The sequence below is a fragment of the Syngnathus floridae genome, chromosome 17, assembly GCF_059516105.1.
Source record: "Syngnathus floridae isolate MCC-2025c chromosome 17, RoL_Sflo_1.0, whole genome shotgun sequence".
In the NCBI taxonomy this organism is placed as follows: domain Eukaryota; kingdom Metazoa; phylum Chordata; class Actinopteri; order Syngnathiformes; family Syngnathidae; genus Syngnathus; species Syngnathus floridae.
The window spans coordinates 11,824,308-11,841,656 of NC_142429.1; the positions used below are offsets into that span (position 1 = coordinate 11,824,308).

A 17,349-nucleotide genomic window follows, 5' to 3' on the forward strand; every position below is an offset into this window, starting at 1 on the left:
ACGGTGGAAAAGATTTCTTTTTTTTTTGATCCCACCCTTCCATCCGCCCCAACAAATGTCAAAACATACAGATAAGGGGTTCACATATTCAATTCGAAGTCCACATGTTACCATGCAAGTACTGCACAAGTATTATTGTTTTTGAATTATGAACAAATGAGGCAGTCCTTTTCAAGCAGATAGTTCAAATTGAGTGTCACAAGTAAGCCGGCCGGGATGGGTCAGCCAGGAGTCACGCATGCACTCGCGTCATGTGTCAGCATGTGTCACCGAGTTGTCTGAACTAGTGTCGAGCTTCACTTGACCCATGTTGTGATGCGCTGCTGTTTGGAGCCGCGGGCTAGCCAGCGAGGAGCATCCAGGGCCCCAGACAGTCCACTTCACTAATATTATAATACATGACTTAAAGCCACTGTTGACTCATTTTTTTAATGAAGCAAATCAATATGAAGTGGGTGTCATGTAATCATAGCCCTAGGCACGTTTTTTTATTGCACAATATGTAGATTATTGATTGTGATGTTCAAACGCTGCTGTCAAGTGTAAATTAATTCTGTTTCATTAAAAAAGTACATTAGTAGAGAGAAAATGGGAAGGCAGAATGTGAAGCCTGAATATTCTTTTTGTTGTATTCCAATAGAAATGTTCTGATGTGAAGGTTGTGTTGACAAGAGTTTGAGCAAATCTATGAATAAATGTGTAGGAAAAAAAAATGACATTGAATTCTATGCACGGAGGACATTATCCATTCAGTATAATGAGGTGAAGTTTCTATTAACCAGCTAAGCCTTCCAGGCTGGATTGAACTAAGCCATCAGAACAAAACGATTTCGTCATTTATAATCTACGTCTTCTTTATTGTAATTCCACCATTGAAGTTGTACCTTAACTTTATGCCTCAGCCCATTCCGGATTTGAATGTTAATCATCCATCCATTCATCTCGTTCAGTTTTTACAGACATAATAAGTATTATCTTGTGCAACCCTGCAATTTTAAAACCAAAAAATCTTGGCAGTGGTAATTAGCTGCTTTTGTTCAATCACTGAAGACATTTTTTATCTTAAATGGAGTGGAAAAAGCTTGGATTTGGAGCAAACAATGAGCCACAAACATTGCTTGGTCATTCATTGTCTTAATAGTGTCCCCCCCACAAATGATTCCAGTCCTTGATTGGTAGAGGCGGAACTGATTGTGGCCCAACTCCTCTTCTTTGTTGTCAGAAGCTGGATTCAGATCACTGGTCTGTTCCAAAAGGTGTGGAAAAAAATCAAAGTGTCATTGATGAACTCATTTTGTCGTTGGGAATTGCAGCATACCACCAAAACTGAGCATGGCCACCTTAGGGTTTTGCATTTTTCATTATAGTTAGATTTTATTTTGTTTTCAACTAGGTTTTAGAGCATGTTGATTAGTTTATGGGGTTTGTTTTAGTTGTATAAAAGTAAACTTAAAATCTCAAACAACTAAATAAACTTCCTTCTTCTGTGTGGATGTTCAGCAATTCCAATCTAAAATTAGCTCCTGTATGATATTAATTGAGAAAAAGACGCGAAAGACAATTTCGCTGCAATCATCACTGCAGTCAGTTTCATAAACGGAAGGTGCAATTTTATTACTTTTTTTTTTTTCCATCCTTTTAATTTGTATTTTTTTTTTAATTAAGAAAATATGTTTTATACAACTTCAGTGGTGGTTACTTCATGACTTTTCATTAACCTCGCCTTTCCCACACTGTGCTTTCTATTCATTCAAAAATGTCCTCTATTACTTTCAGGATAAAAACATTCTTCTGTCTTTGTTCAGTCAGTGCATATTTCATTCCTCCCTTTTTGCCACTACTGCGTTTCATGTTTTTTTCAGTTTACATGCGTGTTTAAGAAGGGGAAAAAAAATTATCTTACTTTTGGGCTTCCGGCCTTGTTGCTATGACAGAAGAATTGAAAGGCGCTAGGCCTCTAATGATGAAGACAAACGGGCCGCCCGACCGGCGCTTTGATTCAGAGCACAGCTTTACCCACGGGATCATTTGTGAAGGTCTTTCAAATGTAAAACTATTTGTGTCTGAGCAAGCCAGCTTAAAAGCAGTTGTCCTATTAGTTTTTTCGCTACATGGATGTATATATATATATATATGAGACGATTTGGAACCATTATAATTGTACAGGTACTTTTTAAATAATGCGGTTAAATGAAAGACTATCTAAAATGCATAAACAACTTACCACAAGGAAGTCATGCATATATTTATATGGTAAACGTGAACATGTATGTTTAATAAATATTTCATTGCTCGTATTCACCAGTGTACGTATTTACTCTGGCTTCAGTAATGCCGATTAATTTCTTTCAAATACAATTCCCTAACACGCTTAGCGTTGGCTTACAATTATATACGACATCCAATGACTAATTTGTTTTCTGTACATGAGTCTAAACAACGTTTGTTCGCTCGTCTTTCTCTTTGTGTTGTTTCATTTGTAACACAAGTTGTGAATGTAAACGTAAACAACACGCAGTAGTTTTCGAATGGGTATAATTGATAGTACTACAGAAGGCCAACATTATGCACAATATTCACTTGTGTTGGATTAAAAGCAGATCAGCCAACGCAATTTTGAAAGCATTCCCTCGCAGACGTAAATCCCGTCTGATTGGAGCTTTGCAAAAAAAAAAATTCCATTAGCTGCTCCCAGGTTTGTGATGGAAGCGCAAGTCCCAAGCCACTTGGCTGCCTTTCAATTGACGGATCCGGGGAATCTTTTCTTTTTTGAGCAACCTGTCACCAAATCTGAACGACGTTTTAATATCCATTGATCAATACATCAGCACCTTGAATGGATTGATTGAAAAGAAGCCACCTCAGAGTTAACAGAGGGGCTCTGCTTCTTTTAGTTGTAAATCCTCCGGGCTCTTCTCGGTCACGCTTCATTACGTTCCCAAGTCTTCACAATGCAACCAGAAATTAGATAAGATGTCATGCATGAGCGGCTGCAGATGTTGGTATCGGCCAAAAAAAAAAAACCAAACAAAAAAAACAGATGCAGAGCCAAGCGGACAAATATGAAGGTACAGAACAAAACATAAGGAGGAAATTATTCCAGCAGTTGTGACAAGAACAATGCAGATGACAAAACATGTAATGCTACTAATTAGCAAGCGTTGAAAACAAAACCTCCCGCTTGCTTGCTTGAGATCATTTGTCATGCAGCGAGTGGACGCATGGTGTGGGAAGAAAAACAAAGCAACACCTCACCATCTCTACCACTTCTGCTGCCCCTTTGTTGACGTCTGCTTTTCTGCTCTCATCTTCCTCATTTATTTATACATACATCTTATTTATTCACCTCCTTCTCACGCTCGCCGAGAGATGTGAATCAAGGTGAGCGGCTGAAAATGCAAATTTCTCCTCACAGTGGTGTCATGGAGTCAGACAGTAAGTGCAAGAGGGACATCAAATGGGTATATTTAAGCTTGACCGAGCTTGGAGACGTAAGCGTTTGTGTAGTACAGCTGCTTTTAGCGCACTTCTGCCCGACCGCCCGCCCGCCCGCTCGACTCTCAGAGGAGCCTCATCTGTCTGCAGCCGTGTTGGTTTCATCGTGTCAAGTGAAAAGGAAAGAGGGCTTTTGCTCACAACCTCAACCTGTCTACACTACACTCCACGCTCTCGGGGGAGCTGGCACGGAACACGGCGGAGTGGAGAGGAACAATAATACAACGGACAGATGGACCGAGTGGATGGAGCTCAGGGAGGGAAAGGAAAGCTACAGACAAACTGCCGTAAATGGAGGGCCATGACTTGTCGGGAGGAAGGAAAAGTGCACGGGGAGCACCGAGAGGAGAAGAGGAAGGGAAAATCCCCGGCCTGTTAACTTGTGTTTCCGACGACAGGCCTGTAATTGGTGGTTATGTACAATAGACAGGTCTGAAGTGAAAATCTCTGTGCTAAAAATGTGGAAAGGAACACAAAGGGTGGAGCAATACATGTAGACAAACAGTATCACAATACTCGCAGGCGTGTATGCTTTTTGAGAAGGGTGACAATGTGAATATAAAAAACAAAACCAAGAAGAGCCACTTTCATCTTTGTTTACCTGTATGACTTTATGGTACTGCCTCCGGTGGCTGCGGTAGGCACACCAGAAGAAGCGTTCCTTAAATTCCTTCTTGAGGGAAACGTATCTTAAGCGAATCTCTCGCCACATATTCTTGGCTGGATTCTCCTCGAGTGACATTGACAGACAGCAGTGCGATATATAATAGCATCTGGCTGTTGCTGGCGGCTTTTCATTGCTTGAACCCTTTTGTAAGTTGGATAAAACCTGTTTCCTTTCCTGTCAATCTCTCCTCACTTTCCCTCCACTGAGTAGCTCCGCTTCATACTCGCTAATGCATTAAGCATTTTATTTTGCTGCCGTAGTGCTGAATCAAAGCGGCGCACGTGTACAAAGATAAATATAATGAATCGTATTGGACCCGTCGCAAATATCAGGATTACCGATGAGTGGACATTACTAAACTCCGAGTGGCACTTACCGAAGAGCCATTTGCGAGGCAAAAAGAAACGACCGAGCCAAATGAGTTGGCTCGATACAAAAGGAAGCTGGAATCCTCATCTTTCTGTAATAGGAACCAGATTAGTCTGTCCTGTTTTATCACGATCCAAATTACAAAGCTCCTTTGGTCAAAACGCCATTCCAATGATCATCCAATCTTTGTGCATGTGCTACTCTTCAGGCAGTTTTTGGTCCATTGACAAGATGGAGCCAATGAGAGTCAATCGCTTCCACGGAAGAGGGTCAGAATAATAGCCGAGGAGCAGAAAGCACCACCGGGTGCCGACACCAATCGTAAATACCGTATCAAGTGTCATCGAGCAAGCCTACCACCAGGAAATCGCTTAAGAGGCTATTATTAAACATCTTTACCTTGCCAGATCTTTGCTTTGCTTTACGACCTCAAATCCCATTTCTTAATTTGTCTTTTGTTTATTTTCAAATGAATGCAGCGGGGATGCTGGCACTGTTGACGCCTGGGGAAATGTCACAGGCGTATTTAAAAAGCCACAAAGGAAAGCTCAATCGTTTCCGAAGGACCTATAGGATTTATTTACATCTTTTCAAAAAACAAACACATTTTAAATGCTGCTTATTAATTAAAGAGTTCAATCATGCTCTGAATTATTTTTGTCAGGAGGCTCATAAAAACCAAGCAACAGCACACAAACCTGCTACGTTCTACCTCATTTACATTTCTTGTGAATATATTGCGCAATTTATGTCATAATCTACGCCAGGCAGGATAATATATGCAGTTTGTTGCTACTTCATGAGTATTTATGTTTCTCTTTGTGAATTTCTGATAAGGTAACACACTCCCGCTTAAAAATAAAAACAATCGTGTGAGGGTGATTTCATTGGAAAGATGCAAATTTGCTGTTGAAGGCACTCAAATCTCCTTTTGTTTGGACGTGGCATTTTGACAAGCACATCCAATTTGATTCTCGCTTGACACGACTCAAGGTGACGGGATTCTATACGCGGCTAACGACAAGATGGCTGCTATAAATACATTTCGCATTTGGGCTGATGGCGGCTGGAGCAAATACAGTATATGGACACGTTCCAATTTCAACACCTGTCACAGTCAATTTCCGAGGGACCTCATTATTATGCGGGGAGGAGAATGTCATCATTGAGGCTAATGAAACGGAAGGCAAGCTCTGATTTGATGTGAATGCCAACAACGTTGGATATCATTAGCAGTATTCCTAATTGGCAATGCTAATTATACGATATGCGTGACGATCAACAAAAGGGTTGACGTGTGGGGCTGGAATGAGAACTCTTATTCGTGCATGTAGAAATGAGATTCAGACCAAAAAAACATTCATTGTTGCTCGTATCAAAATATTTGAAAATACTGTAGTGGTATTCTGAGCAGACACTTTGTTAAAATAACAAGCCAGTGGAATTTGTTGCGCACAAATTCATTGTGAGCTCCGCTTTAATGAGCAGATACATAACACTTTGATTTTGGACCCGGCTCGCCCTAATGTTTACACTTACATCAAGCCGATGCTGTAATTGCAAGAGGATGCTTAAATAGTCATTAAATCACTTAACCTCCAACTCTGCAAAGTAATCTCTTCTGGGCAGAACAAAATAGGCTTGCTACTAAAGTCAAAGTCTGCTTTATTTATTTAAAGCTCACAATTTGGAAAGTTTCAAAGATGTGACGGATATCGCAACAGGACTTTTTTTGGCCCTTTCTATCGGAGAGGCGTAAAACGAGATAGCAGTGATGTTGAGTGAAGATTGATGGCTGATTAAGTTGCCAAGTACTTTTTGTACAACAATCTGACAGTTACAAGTGTGAACATTCGCCACTGATTGTCGTCGCCGGGCCTATGAAGGTTTGAAAAGAAAAAAAACATGGTGGAGAAGAGGATGGAATTGTGCCAGCGTGCTACCCTTCTGTACCATCTGTTCATCTCATCCAAGATTTTAACCACTTTGGCAACACTGACCTGCTTCGATTCCATGACTGGGAGCTCACTAAGCAATGAAACAAAATTGTGCACGGTTTCGTAAAACTTGCCATTTTTTTGGGCCTACTTTTACATCTTTTATGACACTAGTACTGGATCAATGTTATTTCCCAGGTGGTGTCAATGGCCCATATTTTAAATGATGCAATCGGCACTTGCATGTGGTGGTGCTTCCTGCCTCCCTCCCTCCCTCCCTCCCTCCCTCCCTCCCTCCCCAATGTGAGCCTTGTGACTTTTCAGTATGTGGGGCAGTGAATGAGATCATGCCTCAAATAAATCTCACATCATTAAAATGGTGGACTGTGTCCAAATTTACACCTGCTGTGTGGAGAATGTATGTTAATGACTTTTGATTTTGGATTTTTTTTCGTAAAATGGTATTCTGACTGTTCAGAATCTTGCCATTATTTGTTCCTCCAATTTCCTCCAGTTTGCTCATGAAAACACAGGAAGATGAGCACCTCAAGGGAGCGTGGACCGGAATAGACATGAAGGAGTTCAATTCTCTGTTGCGTCAGATATTGGAGCTTACAGAAGAAAGGGAAAAAAAAAGTTTTGCACTCTGTTCCACAGCATGAAAGACACAGGGGCTATTTGATGTGTGATAAAGGAAATTAACTGGACGGTAAAAGACGGATGTGCCATGAAAGTGATGGAACATGAAAGTATGTTAGAGGAAGCACATGTAAAGGCTTTATTTGAGGAGATGGCCATCCATATATGTCGGATGAGTCCATTCAAGCAGCAAGTGGGCAATTTATATCATGATGCAACAGGCTGCTAATCCTCTACTTATGCAAACACTTGACTGCCATTCAAATGAAATGCAGATGGGGACAGAGGGAGAGAGAGAGCAAGAGCGAGAGCTCATCATTCGCCAGGAAACAAAGAATGTCTGAGTGGAGACGATATGCGCTCCTTTTTTGGGGGAAGGATTCTTGAGTCCTTTGCTCTGTGGCCTGAGGTGGAATTGGCAGGAGAACGTGTCGATGCAAACAAAGCTGAAATGACCTCATTGCGTTCAATGTGAACAGGAAGGGGAGGGGGTGAGCACGGATGCTGTGAAAGCTCATCATTGTGTCGCAGATTCATGCATTCGAAATGTGCTATAAAATGTCATTAGGGTTATTGCGTTCTTCTGAATAACTTCAAGGCTTAAGCATTTGTCAGCTGCAAAAAAAATCAATGACTGAACCGTTTTGGATCTTATAAATAGCTAAAAGCCTGTGGGGTCATTTTTCTTCTGATTCAAAGTAACAAAAAGTGCATACTGATGTGTGTGGTTAAGTCTCACTGACAGTCCAAATAAAATGCTTTAAATCTCAGGCGACCACATTCCGAAAACATGCAGGTTAGGTTCAATGCTAATGCTAGATACTTTTAAATGTACGATGGAGATCAGATTCGGAAATCGGACAGTCTATACATAGCGTAAAGAAGATTCAAATAATCTATGGGGAAAACAATTATGCACCGCAAATATTTGATGTTTAGTAGTTTTTGCCGTGAAAAGGAAGCCGAGGTCCATGTAGCAGCAGATCAGTGTGCTGAATGAAAATGGTCTCAACTTAATTGATTCCAATTGTCTTTCATGTGCAGAGGGAGAACGGATGGAGCGGAATTTTCAAAACTCCATCAAAGTGTAAGGAGAGGATTTTATGCAGCCAACGTTGAATTGTCTCAGCGCATATGTAGTGTACTGATCAAAATGATATCAATCGAGACGAATCACATTCATTGAGTTCATTTCAAGGTACTTGCATGGAAATAAACCCACATAACCTTCCTTTACTCACCCGATGCAATTTTGATGAAAATCCTTTTAAATGAAGCCTTAAATAATAAATGTCCTTTATATAACGTATGTACTTTTTGTTATCTTTTCCCTACAGATCCGAGGTCCCGAGAGAGCATGAAGACAAGCTGCTCCGACTCCCCCGGCTGCAGCCTAACAAGATATGACGTAACCCGGGTGACCTGCTAATCAAGCATGATAGCCCTAAAGCTGTGACTGAAAAGCCCTTTTGGAGACGGACACCATCGCTCCTTTCTTGTCTGGCCCTCCTCTCTATGTGCCTGCCCCTGCATTCCTCCCCCTGATTACAAAAAACATCTCCTTTCATCTCCATCATGGAGAGTCTTTCCAGCAAGTCGGCTTTCATTGTTATTCTTTCCGCCCTCCTAATTGCCAGCCGCTTCCCCGGCACGGTCAACGGGGACTGCTGGCTCATCGAAGGGGACAAAGGTTACGTGTGGCTGGCGATCTGTAGTCAGAACCAGCCGCCGTACGAGACCATTCCGCAGCACATCAACAACACGGTTCATGACTTGAGACTCAATGAGAACAAGCTGAAAGCGGTGCACTTCAACTCCATGTACCGCTTTACCAACCTCACGGACCTCAATCTTACCAAGAATGAAATCAGCTACATCGAAGACGGAGCCTTTTCGGGGCAAGCTAACCTACAGGTGGGTTCCGCGCCACGAAAGACAATATAATATATACGGTCATCATATTTCGGCACTTACATCTGATTTGGTGCTCCTCAGGTTCTTCAACTGGGCTACAACAAGTTGACCAACCTGACAGAGGGTATGATGAGAGGACTGGGCCGCATGCAATGTCTTTTCCTCCAACACAACCTGATCGAGGTGATCGCCAGCAATGCGTTGTGGGAGTGCCCCAGCCTTAGCAGCATCGATCTGTCGTCGAACAAACTGGCCCGTATCGATCCGTCCACGTTCACCGTTCTCAACCGCCTCATGGTGTGCGAACTGGCCGCCAATCCGTTCCATTGCGGCTGCGATCTTTATAGTTTCCTCACCTGGCTGGAATCCTTCAACAACGTCACCCACACCTACGATCGACTCCAGTGCGAGACGCCCAGGGAGATGTTTGGATTTCCCCTACTGAGCCCCATCGCCGCCGGTCACGCCGGTCGAAACGCCAAAAACATTTTATCCTCTCACTGCATAGGCGGAGTGATGACGTCCCTTCCGCCAGACCCGGATGGTCCGTCTGGAATGGGTCCGGAGATGTTTGGACCTTACCACCAACCCAACGCTTCCACGTCCACAGAAAACAATTTCATTCCCAGCATCAAGCTCCATCAGGTGTCCTTGTCCTCAGCCTCTCTCATCGTCCAGATTCCGAGGCCCTTCAGCAAAATGTACATCCTGACCCAATACAACCACACTTATGTCTCTGATGTTATGACTCTGAAGAACAAGAAGGAGATGATCACCCTCAACAAGCTCAAACCGCACACCAATTACACCTTCTGCGTGGCCTCCATCCGGAACTCCCAGCGATATAACCACACGTGCCTCCAATTTTCCACCCGTTCTCAAAATCCAAACCACATTCTCCCCACGCCGTCAACCACCACACACTACATCATGACCATTGTGGGTTGTCTGTTCGGCATGCTCATAGTTTTGGGCTTTGTCTATTACTGTTTACGAAAGAAACGCATGCACGACGAGAAAAAGAAGTCCATCTGCGTCAAGAAGACGATACTGGAAATGCGTTACGGACCCGAGGTGGCGGCGGCAGTCGCCAACGACCCAGCGGCGGTCCACAAGCTTCAGGAACACTCCAGAGAACACCACCAATATCACCACCACCACCACGGGGGCAAGCTTCCCATGTCCACGTCCTCGAGCTCTGGAATGCTTCACTCGGCTAACACGAGTTCCTCCAGACTGTCCTCTATTCCGCAAGTCGAAAAAATGGCTACTGCCTTCTCGGAGGCCATGACGGGTAAAGGAAACTACATGGACATCAGAAGCGGAGGGGCGGGAATGGAGAGGCACGGCGGAGATAGCGGCCACGGAGCTATCAGAGGGGAAGAGCTAAGGGACGACGATGGCACCGAAGTCGGGGATGACTCGGACGACGGCCACGGCTCGGCGTCGGAGATCTCGACAATCGCCATGGAGGTGGACAAAGTCAATCAGATTATAAACAACTGCATCGATGCGCTCAAACTGGATGCGGCGGCCGTCGCGGCTTCGGGCTCCTCTCCCAATTCGATGCCGTCCTCCAACCCGACCTCCCCGCCCCCAAACAGCACCGCCGCTCTTACTCGTGGTTTAATAACTCTTTCTCAAGGGATGACCGAATCATGCCAAGTGAACAAAATTCCACCTCCGCCCCCGCTCCCTGCTTTGAATACCCCACTTTCTGAGCGCCCGGGGATCAGCGGCGGTGGATTCGTTGTTAGCCCCCCTTACAGGCCGCCTCCGCCGGCCAATGCCGTCCGCCCCATTCAGCGCCAAATGAGTGCGGATGCAGCTGTGGTGATTGTAAACGCCGTCAAGAAACAGAGCAGCACCGCCTCTTGCGGATCCGTGGGACGCGATCGGGACCGCGGAGGACTCGATCGGGACCGCGGAGGGGCTCGCGTCTACAGCCTGGATGTTCCCGAGCCGAGGAGTCCGGATAGCTGCAATCAACAACAGCAACAGTACCAAGAGCGTGCCAGTCCTGTGGGCTGTGGGGAACCCCTGGAAAGACTGCCGTTAGTGGGGAGTATGAGCTGCACCGGAGGGGGTGGCGGTGGTTGCGACAGTGGTGGTGTTGGTGGCCAACATCAAGAAAACCAAAATCCGCACCATTACCATCAACAGCAGCAGCAGCAGCAACAGCAGCAGCAGTTGGAGGTGCAGCAAGACTACCATTGCTCAGAGCACCGCCACTCCGTCCCAGCTCTGTACTACGATGGCTCCCATCAGGGTTCCCCAGCCCAGAGGGTTTCCTTCCTAAAGCCGCTGTCCCGCTCCCGTAAGGATGCCACCTCCTACTCCCAGCTTTCGCCAGCTCGCCACCATTCCAGTTACTCTGGCTACTCTTCAAGTCCCGAGTACTCCTCAGAGAACACACTGAGGATCTGGGAGCGCTTTCGTCCTTACCGTAAAGGCCAGCGCGACGAGGCCTGCTACGTGACGGCCGGTAACGCCCTTCGGAAAAAGGTGCAATTCGCCAAAGGCGAGGACCTCCATGACATCCTGGATTACTGGAAGGGGGTGTCGGCGCAGCAGAAGCTTTAACTTGGGGAGCGCTAAGAAGCATTGTGAGTGCGGGGGGGGGGGGGGAAAGCTTGTTTACGTCTGCTTCTGAGCTGGAGAAACTTCTTAAAGGGAAGGAACGTGTTGGACACAGTTTGCCTTTTATTTTTCTTGGCATGCTCAAGTGTATAGAGTATTGTGCGCCCAGCACGGACTGTGCCTGGGATACCAGAGATAACTCACTACAGTCTTTTATTTGACACTTTCATTGTAGCACCATTTCTGGATTCTTCTTACAACTGCAGGTTTTGTTTCTGGTCACAGGAAACAAAAGCCGACTGTGCGGTCTGCTAATACTCATGCGGTCACATTTGGTGATCTTTTAGACAGTACTTACACAGTGCCATGTTTTTAGAACCCATCAGAGCTAAATGTGATATTTTGATGGCTCGTTTGGAGTGGAGCACATGTGAAGCAAATGGCGGCGCCCTTTCGTCACCACGGGGCCGATGTATTGACATTAGAACGGCGGCCTCCGCGCAGGAAAAAGTCAAATAAATGCCAACGCAAAGAGGAACATGCATCAAAACATCAACAGATATGAAATCGTTGTCGGAAACATGGTGGTTCACCACATTTTGGTCTGACTCATGAAATTTGATGCTCCTATCAAAAGATCCGGTTTCAATGAGAATGAATTTGAAGGAAGTCCAATTCAGTTCAATTCCATCAAACTTTACAAAACACATTCCAAAGCCTTTCATATTCAAATTGAACCAATAAGAAAAGTGATAGGTCCTCATTTCAATTTACTGCCAAGATTGTGGTTCTTTTAAATTTTTTGCTGTTAGCGATCAGATGACGGCCGTGTTGGCTTGCACCTTATGGCTTCAGTGTGTGCGTGCGTGTGTGTCGTGCACAGTGGTCAGTGTAAGCGGGTGTCGGCATGCCTTGTCAGATTTCATGCCCAGATTGATTTCAATGAATCCTTGTGAATATCCTGTTTAATAAATGTAGAATTCCTTCCATATGATGAAACAACAGCAGTATTTGTTATTTTCCAGACATTATGTATACATCTGGACTCGATATAATATCTAAAGTAGCCCTGTGCCTCCCGCTACCACGTCCACGATTTCTTTTTTGTACTTTTTTCTTCATTCCATCGCAACAATCTGATTGGGATCTCCAATCTGCCTACCTAAACCGCTGTGAAACATTATTATTATTATTATTATTATTATTATTATTATTATTATTTTCCTACCCTCAAATGTGAAAACTGAAGTGATCCTTGCCTCGCGTTTGTATTTAGGGCTATACTGAAAACAAATATGTTCCAGAGGCATTTCTAAATTCAGGTCTTTCTAGACAAATTCCTCATGTTGATTGTATGTAGGAGTTGTAAGGGACCCATGATGCTTGGGATAGCTTTAACTGTGAGCATAAGTGGAAAGCAAATTATTATTATTTTTTTTTTACTTTTTGGTGTAGAGTATCTCAATTTGGTTATGAGGTCATTTTCTGGCATATTTCTTTAATCTGTTGTCAAAATGAATAGTAGGATTTTGGAATGCAGTATTAATAGGAGGGCCGTTCCCACTTAGCAGATTTTGCTCTGAATGAATTTTCAATTTCATCGCTTCCACCATTTGTTTTTTGTTGTGATTATCAAGGGTATGGAAGGACTCGTCATAATTTGTGTGTTAGCTGAAACATTTGACTTGTTTTTGCCTAATGTGCTTTGTTTGGTAAAACAAAACAAAAATCAATCGGTTGTTATTTTCAATACATTAGAATCTCTTTCTGAAAGTTTTTGAGCGGAATTCAAGTCTTTTGATGGGTCCTCATATTCTATCAAATGTCTTCAAAATTCTCCTGACAACATGCTGTTTTTTTTTTTTTTTTTTAATCTGTCGCTGAATTAGCCCCACCTTCTTTTTGCACACGATGGAAGTTATTCACTTTGGGATCTTCTACAATGTGAAAAAGTTGCCAAGTTACTGTGATTCAAAGTCAATGTTTTGCATTTACATGAAGGACTTTTCTGTTTTAATCAAACAGATGTGTTCCTCTGCTCAATCAATTCCACATTTAAAGATTTGACTTTTCATTTTGAATGTTTTTGCGATACTTACCAGTGAGCGCTTCTGACACTGTCAGCGAGATTGTTTTTTCATCAGTGAACTAACTCCTGGCATAAATCATAAAACCCAAATTGATTCGTTTCTTTGGCTGAGTAGTTTTTGATGCGTTGTGTTTGAAGACAAGGGAATGACTTAGCCATTCATGCACAATCACTTTCTTAATTATAATTCTAAAACAATTGCTTATAAGTAATGACATCATTTTGCATCGTATTGAATCACCAAAAACATTTCAGGCAAGATTACAAACAAAAAATGAGTTTTGTGAACTGGATTTTTTTATTGGTTGTATTATTTCTCATTATTTTTAGCCTTCCTATGCCATTCTCGCTCCTCAACAGTGAGTCAGAATGAGTCACACAAAGTAAAGAGAAACATTTTATTGAAAGGCAATTCTAATGAGAAAGGTCTTTGGCACAATGAAGGCACACACAAGGCGAATATACAATAATGTGGAAATTTCAACATTCACCCCAACTGACCTCGTCAGATTTTGGAAAGAAGCAAGTAAGCTTGGTCTGGCTAGCGAGTGCCCGCTTTAAATAAATCAAAAGCAGCCCATCTGGAAAGCCTTAAAAAAGGGTTTTACTTTGCTTTTAACTCTAAAGCAGAAATTAATTAGGCCTGACAGCAAATGATTTCATCTTCCTTTCCCTTTTTATGAAACTATCTATTAGGGCTGGATAGTTCACTGCATTGCAATCAAATGCATGTCTTTTTATTTTTTTTGCTACGTTGCTCTGAAGTTGTACTTCCAAGTCCCGACAAATGGCTTTACTGATTTCTTGGTCACTCTTCACATTTTGCAGTGAAAACACATCCCACGCATCCTCTCAATTTGCCAAGCACTTTATGCTGGAGAAAAAATAAATAAATATATATATATATATAAGGTAGAGTTGAACAGGCTACTCAATGTGCCATCATTTAAAGAATGTGTGCCATGGCCATGGCCTCAAATGTGTTTCTTCTGAAGTGCACCAAAATTCCAAATTGAATTTCCAAATCTTTTCAGGAGTGCCCACGCCAAATGTTTATCACGATTCAAAAATAGATTCTATTTGGTGAAAACATCCATGTACAGTATTTGTATTTTGGCTTTGGTTTCCAAAGAACAAAATGACTTCGAGAATCTGTGATTTATGTTATTTTGTACACACATTTAAAAAAAAAAAATCTATGTAAAAATGCTTCTATGGATGTTTTATACTCAGCCTGAGCTCTTGGTACACTGTCTGTGTGTTTATTTTTTATTGTTTTTTTTTTTTTTAAATGTATTTCTGATCTGCAATTTCTTTTTATCTTATGTGAGGGTGCTGAGACTTTATTACATGCGGTGATATACGTTATAACAAATGAAAAGCAGAGGAAGATTATAATAGTGTGCTACGTAAAAGAAAGTTGTATATTTGCATGATTCTCTGTCATTTTGGTGACAAAAAAAATGTATATTGTTGTGTACAATGAGTGGACATACAATGAAACAAAAATAATAGGGGCTCTACGTATAAGCATTTTTTTTTAGCTTTTTTAAAATTCTGTGTAACTTGATATTTACATTGCTACTTTTTACGCATAAACGTCTGAACATATTGAGAAACTATCCCTTCACATTGCAAAGTTGTAACTCTTGAAATCTGCGCCAACTGTTTAACATGGGTTGCTTCGAAAATCCTGTTTTTTCAGATAAATACGTCATCTGGTTCTAATTTGCTCATTGAATAATTTTCTGTATCAAAGTTCCCGAATATGTTCAATGGCCACCTGATGGAGATCACCCATAATATTAAATATATTATTATTATTATAATCAACTGCTGTAGATGCTGCTCACTGGTATATTGCCTCCCCCCCCCCAAAACTTCTTTTCTTGAGAATAGCAGCATACAAAAATAGACAGTCTCACTGGTGCTATTTTTAGAATAGGCCCTCAGGCTACCCATGTGGGGCTACGTGGTGCCTGCTAGGCAAAAAGTGACAAAAAGGATGAAAAATATTGCTCGAGAGAGAAAAAATAATCGTATAGTTTATGACTTTTTTTCCAAAATCCCCGAGGTAAGACACAATACAAGCATAGAGGAAAAAGGGAAGTCACATGATCATAATGACTATGATGTAAAGGGGAAAAAACTGAAATGTGTTTTACAGAAAAGTATAAATAAGCGAGACGACAGTATGAGATATGAGACAAATTGGATTAAATACTGACTGAGTGATTTGCTCTTCCACGAATGTGGTCTCATTAGTGCGCCATTGCTTTTCTGTCTCCGATCTCGCCTTTGCACAATACAGCAATCATCTTTGTTGCAAACTATAAAATGAATATTTATTAACGCTCAATATATCAACGAAACAACGGCAACAGTCTGGCTTTTTTGCAACATTAATCATGTAACATTTTAGGACAAATTCCATCGCCTGGATGTATTGGTTATTGAATTGGTGCCATTGCTAGTTTGATGCAATCCAATGGGCCTTTCCTCCCTCCCTAAATCCCTCCCTCCCTCCCTGCCTCCTTCCCTCCCCTTGTTTGAGATGCGGATCCGCCACGCACGGCTACTCCACTTGTCAATGTGGCCATTTAGCATCTGGCATCCAATTTATGGAGTCGTGTTTTAATTGGATGGGATTGCACCGTAATCACATGAGCCAGACGTTTATTAGTGCTCTGGGCCCAATTCTGCAAGTCAGAAATGACATTTCTTTAACCTCCAGAGTAGTGCAACTTATTAAAAGGTCCCCGCTGGACTGAGAGCAGATGACAGTAAGCAACTCTGCGGATTAATTCTGCTTTTTTATGATCCCAGATTGCCGGGGATGGATTCTTTATCCTGAACTCATAATCCTACATAGAATATAAATTGAAAAAACAATTCTCGACTCGTAAAGGAAATCAAACTATGGAATTTTTGGGTGCGTGAGCCGTCAAGTGGCCCTGACAGATTTTGCAAGAGCCTCTTTTGTTCATCTTTTCTAAATTTATGAAGTTAGAGGGGGCTGTCAATGCATCATTTCATTAAACATTATTTTTACTTAAATGTGTTATTTAGAAAAAAGTTTAAATGGTGGTACTTGGAAACTAAAATGTGCATTTTGCTTTGGCGTATTATTCGTTGCTGGTATTGACATGTTCCCTTTGCAATTTCTGTACAAAAGATCTATTTCTATATTTGCAATAAATTTGTAATTAAAATCGATGTTTGGAGTTTTTCTGCCGATGATTAATGAATAAGGTTTGTAATTGCGAGATTATATGTGCCGCTTCACATTGGGCGCCATGTTGTGGGTGAGTATTTATTGTTAAATATGATCCATATGGTGCTTAACTTGCTTGTTTTTTTGTTTTTTTTTAATGTGGCAGTTATGATGCATGACGACTGGCCTTCAGCCGTTCTCTCCCTCACTTGCCTTCTCTACGCGCCGTAAGGTAAGCTCACAATTTATTGTTTGGTGTTTAACTTACTGTTCGACTTTTATGACAATGTCAAAATGTTTCATTGCCTCGGTTATTTATACACTTCCAGCTTTTATTTATTCATTAGTTTGCCCTCGGAATAGAGTGAAACAGTTTGCATTGTTTTGAGTGGGTTGATGTGTTCCATTAAGTGTTGATATTTGATGCTCTTATGTATGTCATTGC

General features: G+C 42.2%; 1 protein-coding gene across 2 annotated transcripts in view; it reads left to right on the top strand.

Moving 5' to 3' along the window:
* Nucleotides 1-16,906, top strand: part of elfn2b (extracellular leucine-rich repeat and fibronectin type III domain containing 2b) — a 31,073-nt gene extending 14,167 nt beyond the window's left edge. Inside the window, exons 1-3 of one of the 2 annotated variants that reach the window (XM_088357836.1) lie at nucleotides 8,161-8,305; nucleotides 8,445-9,021; nucleotides 9,103-16,906. In XM_088357836.1, the coding sequence (XP_088213962.1) occupies nucleotides 8,683-9,021; nucleotides 9,103-11,604 (2,841 nt within the window). In that variant the 5' untranslated portion in view covers nucleotides 8,161-8,305; nucleotides 8,445-8,682 and the 3' untranslated portion in view covers nucleotides 11,605-16,906. Of the gene's footprint in view, nucleotides 1-8,160; nucleotides 8,306-8,444; nucleotides 9,022-9,102 lie in introns of those variants that run through there. The other variant, XM_088357835.1, reaches the window with a different exon arrangement.
* Nucleotides 16,907-17,349: the final 443 nt, after the last annotated feature.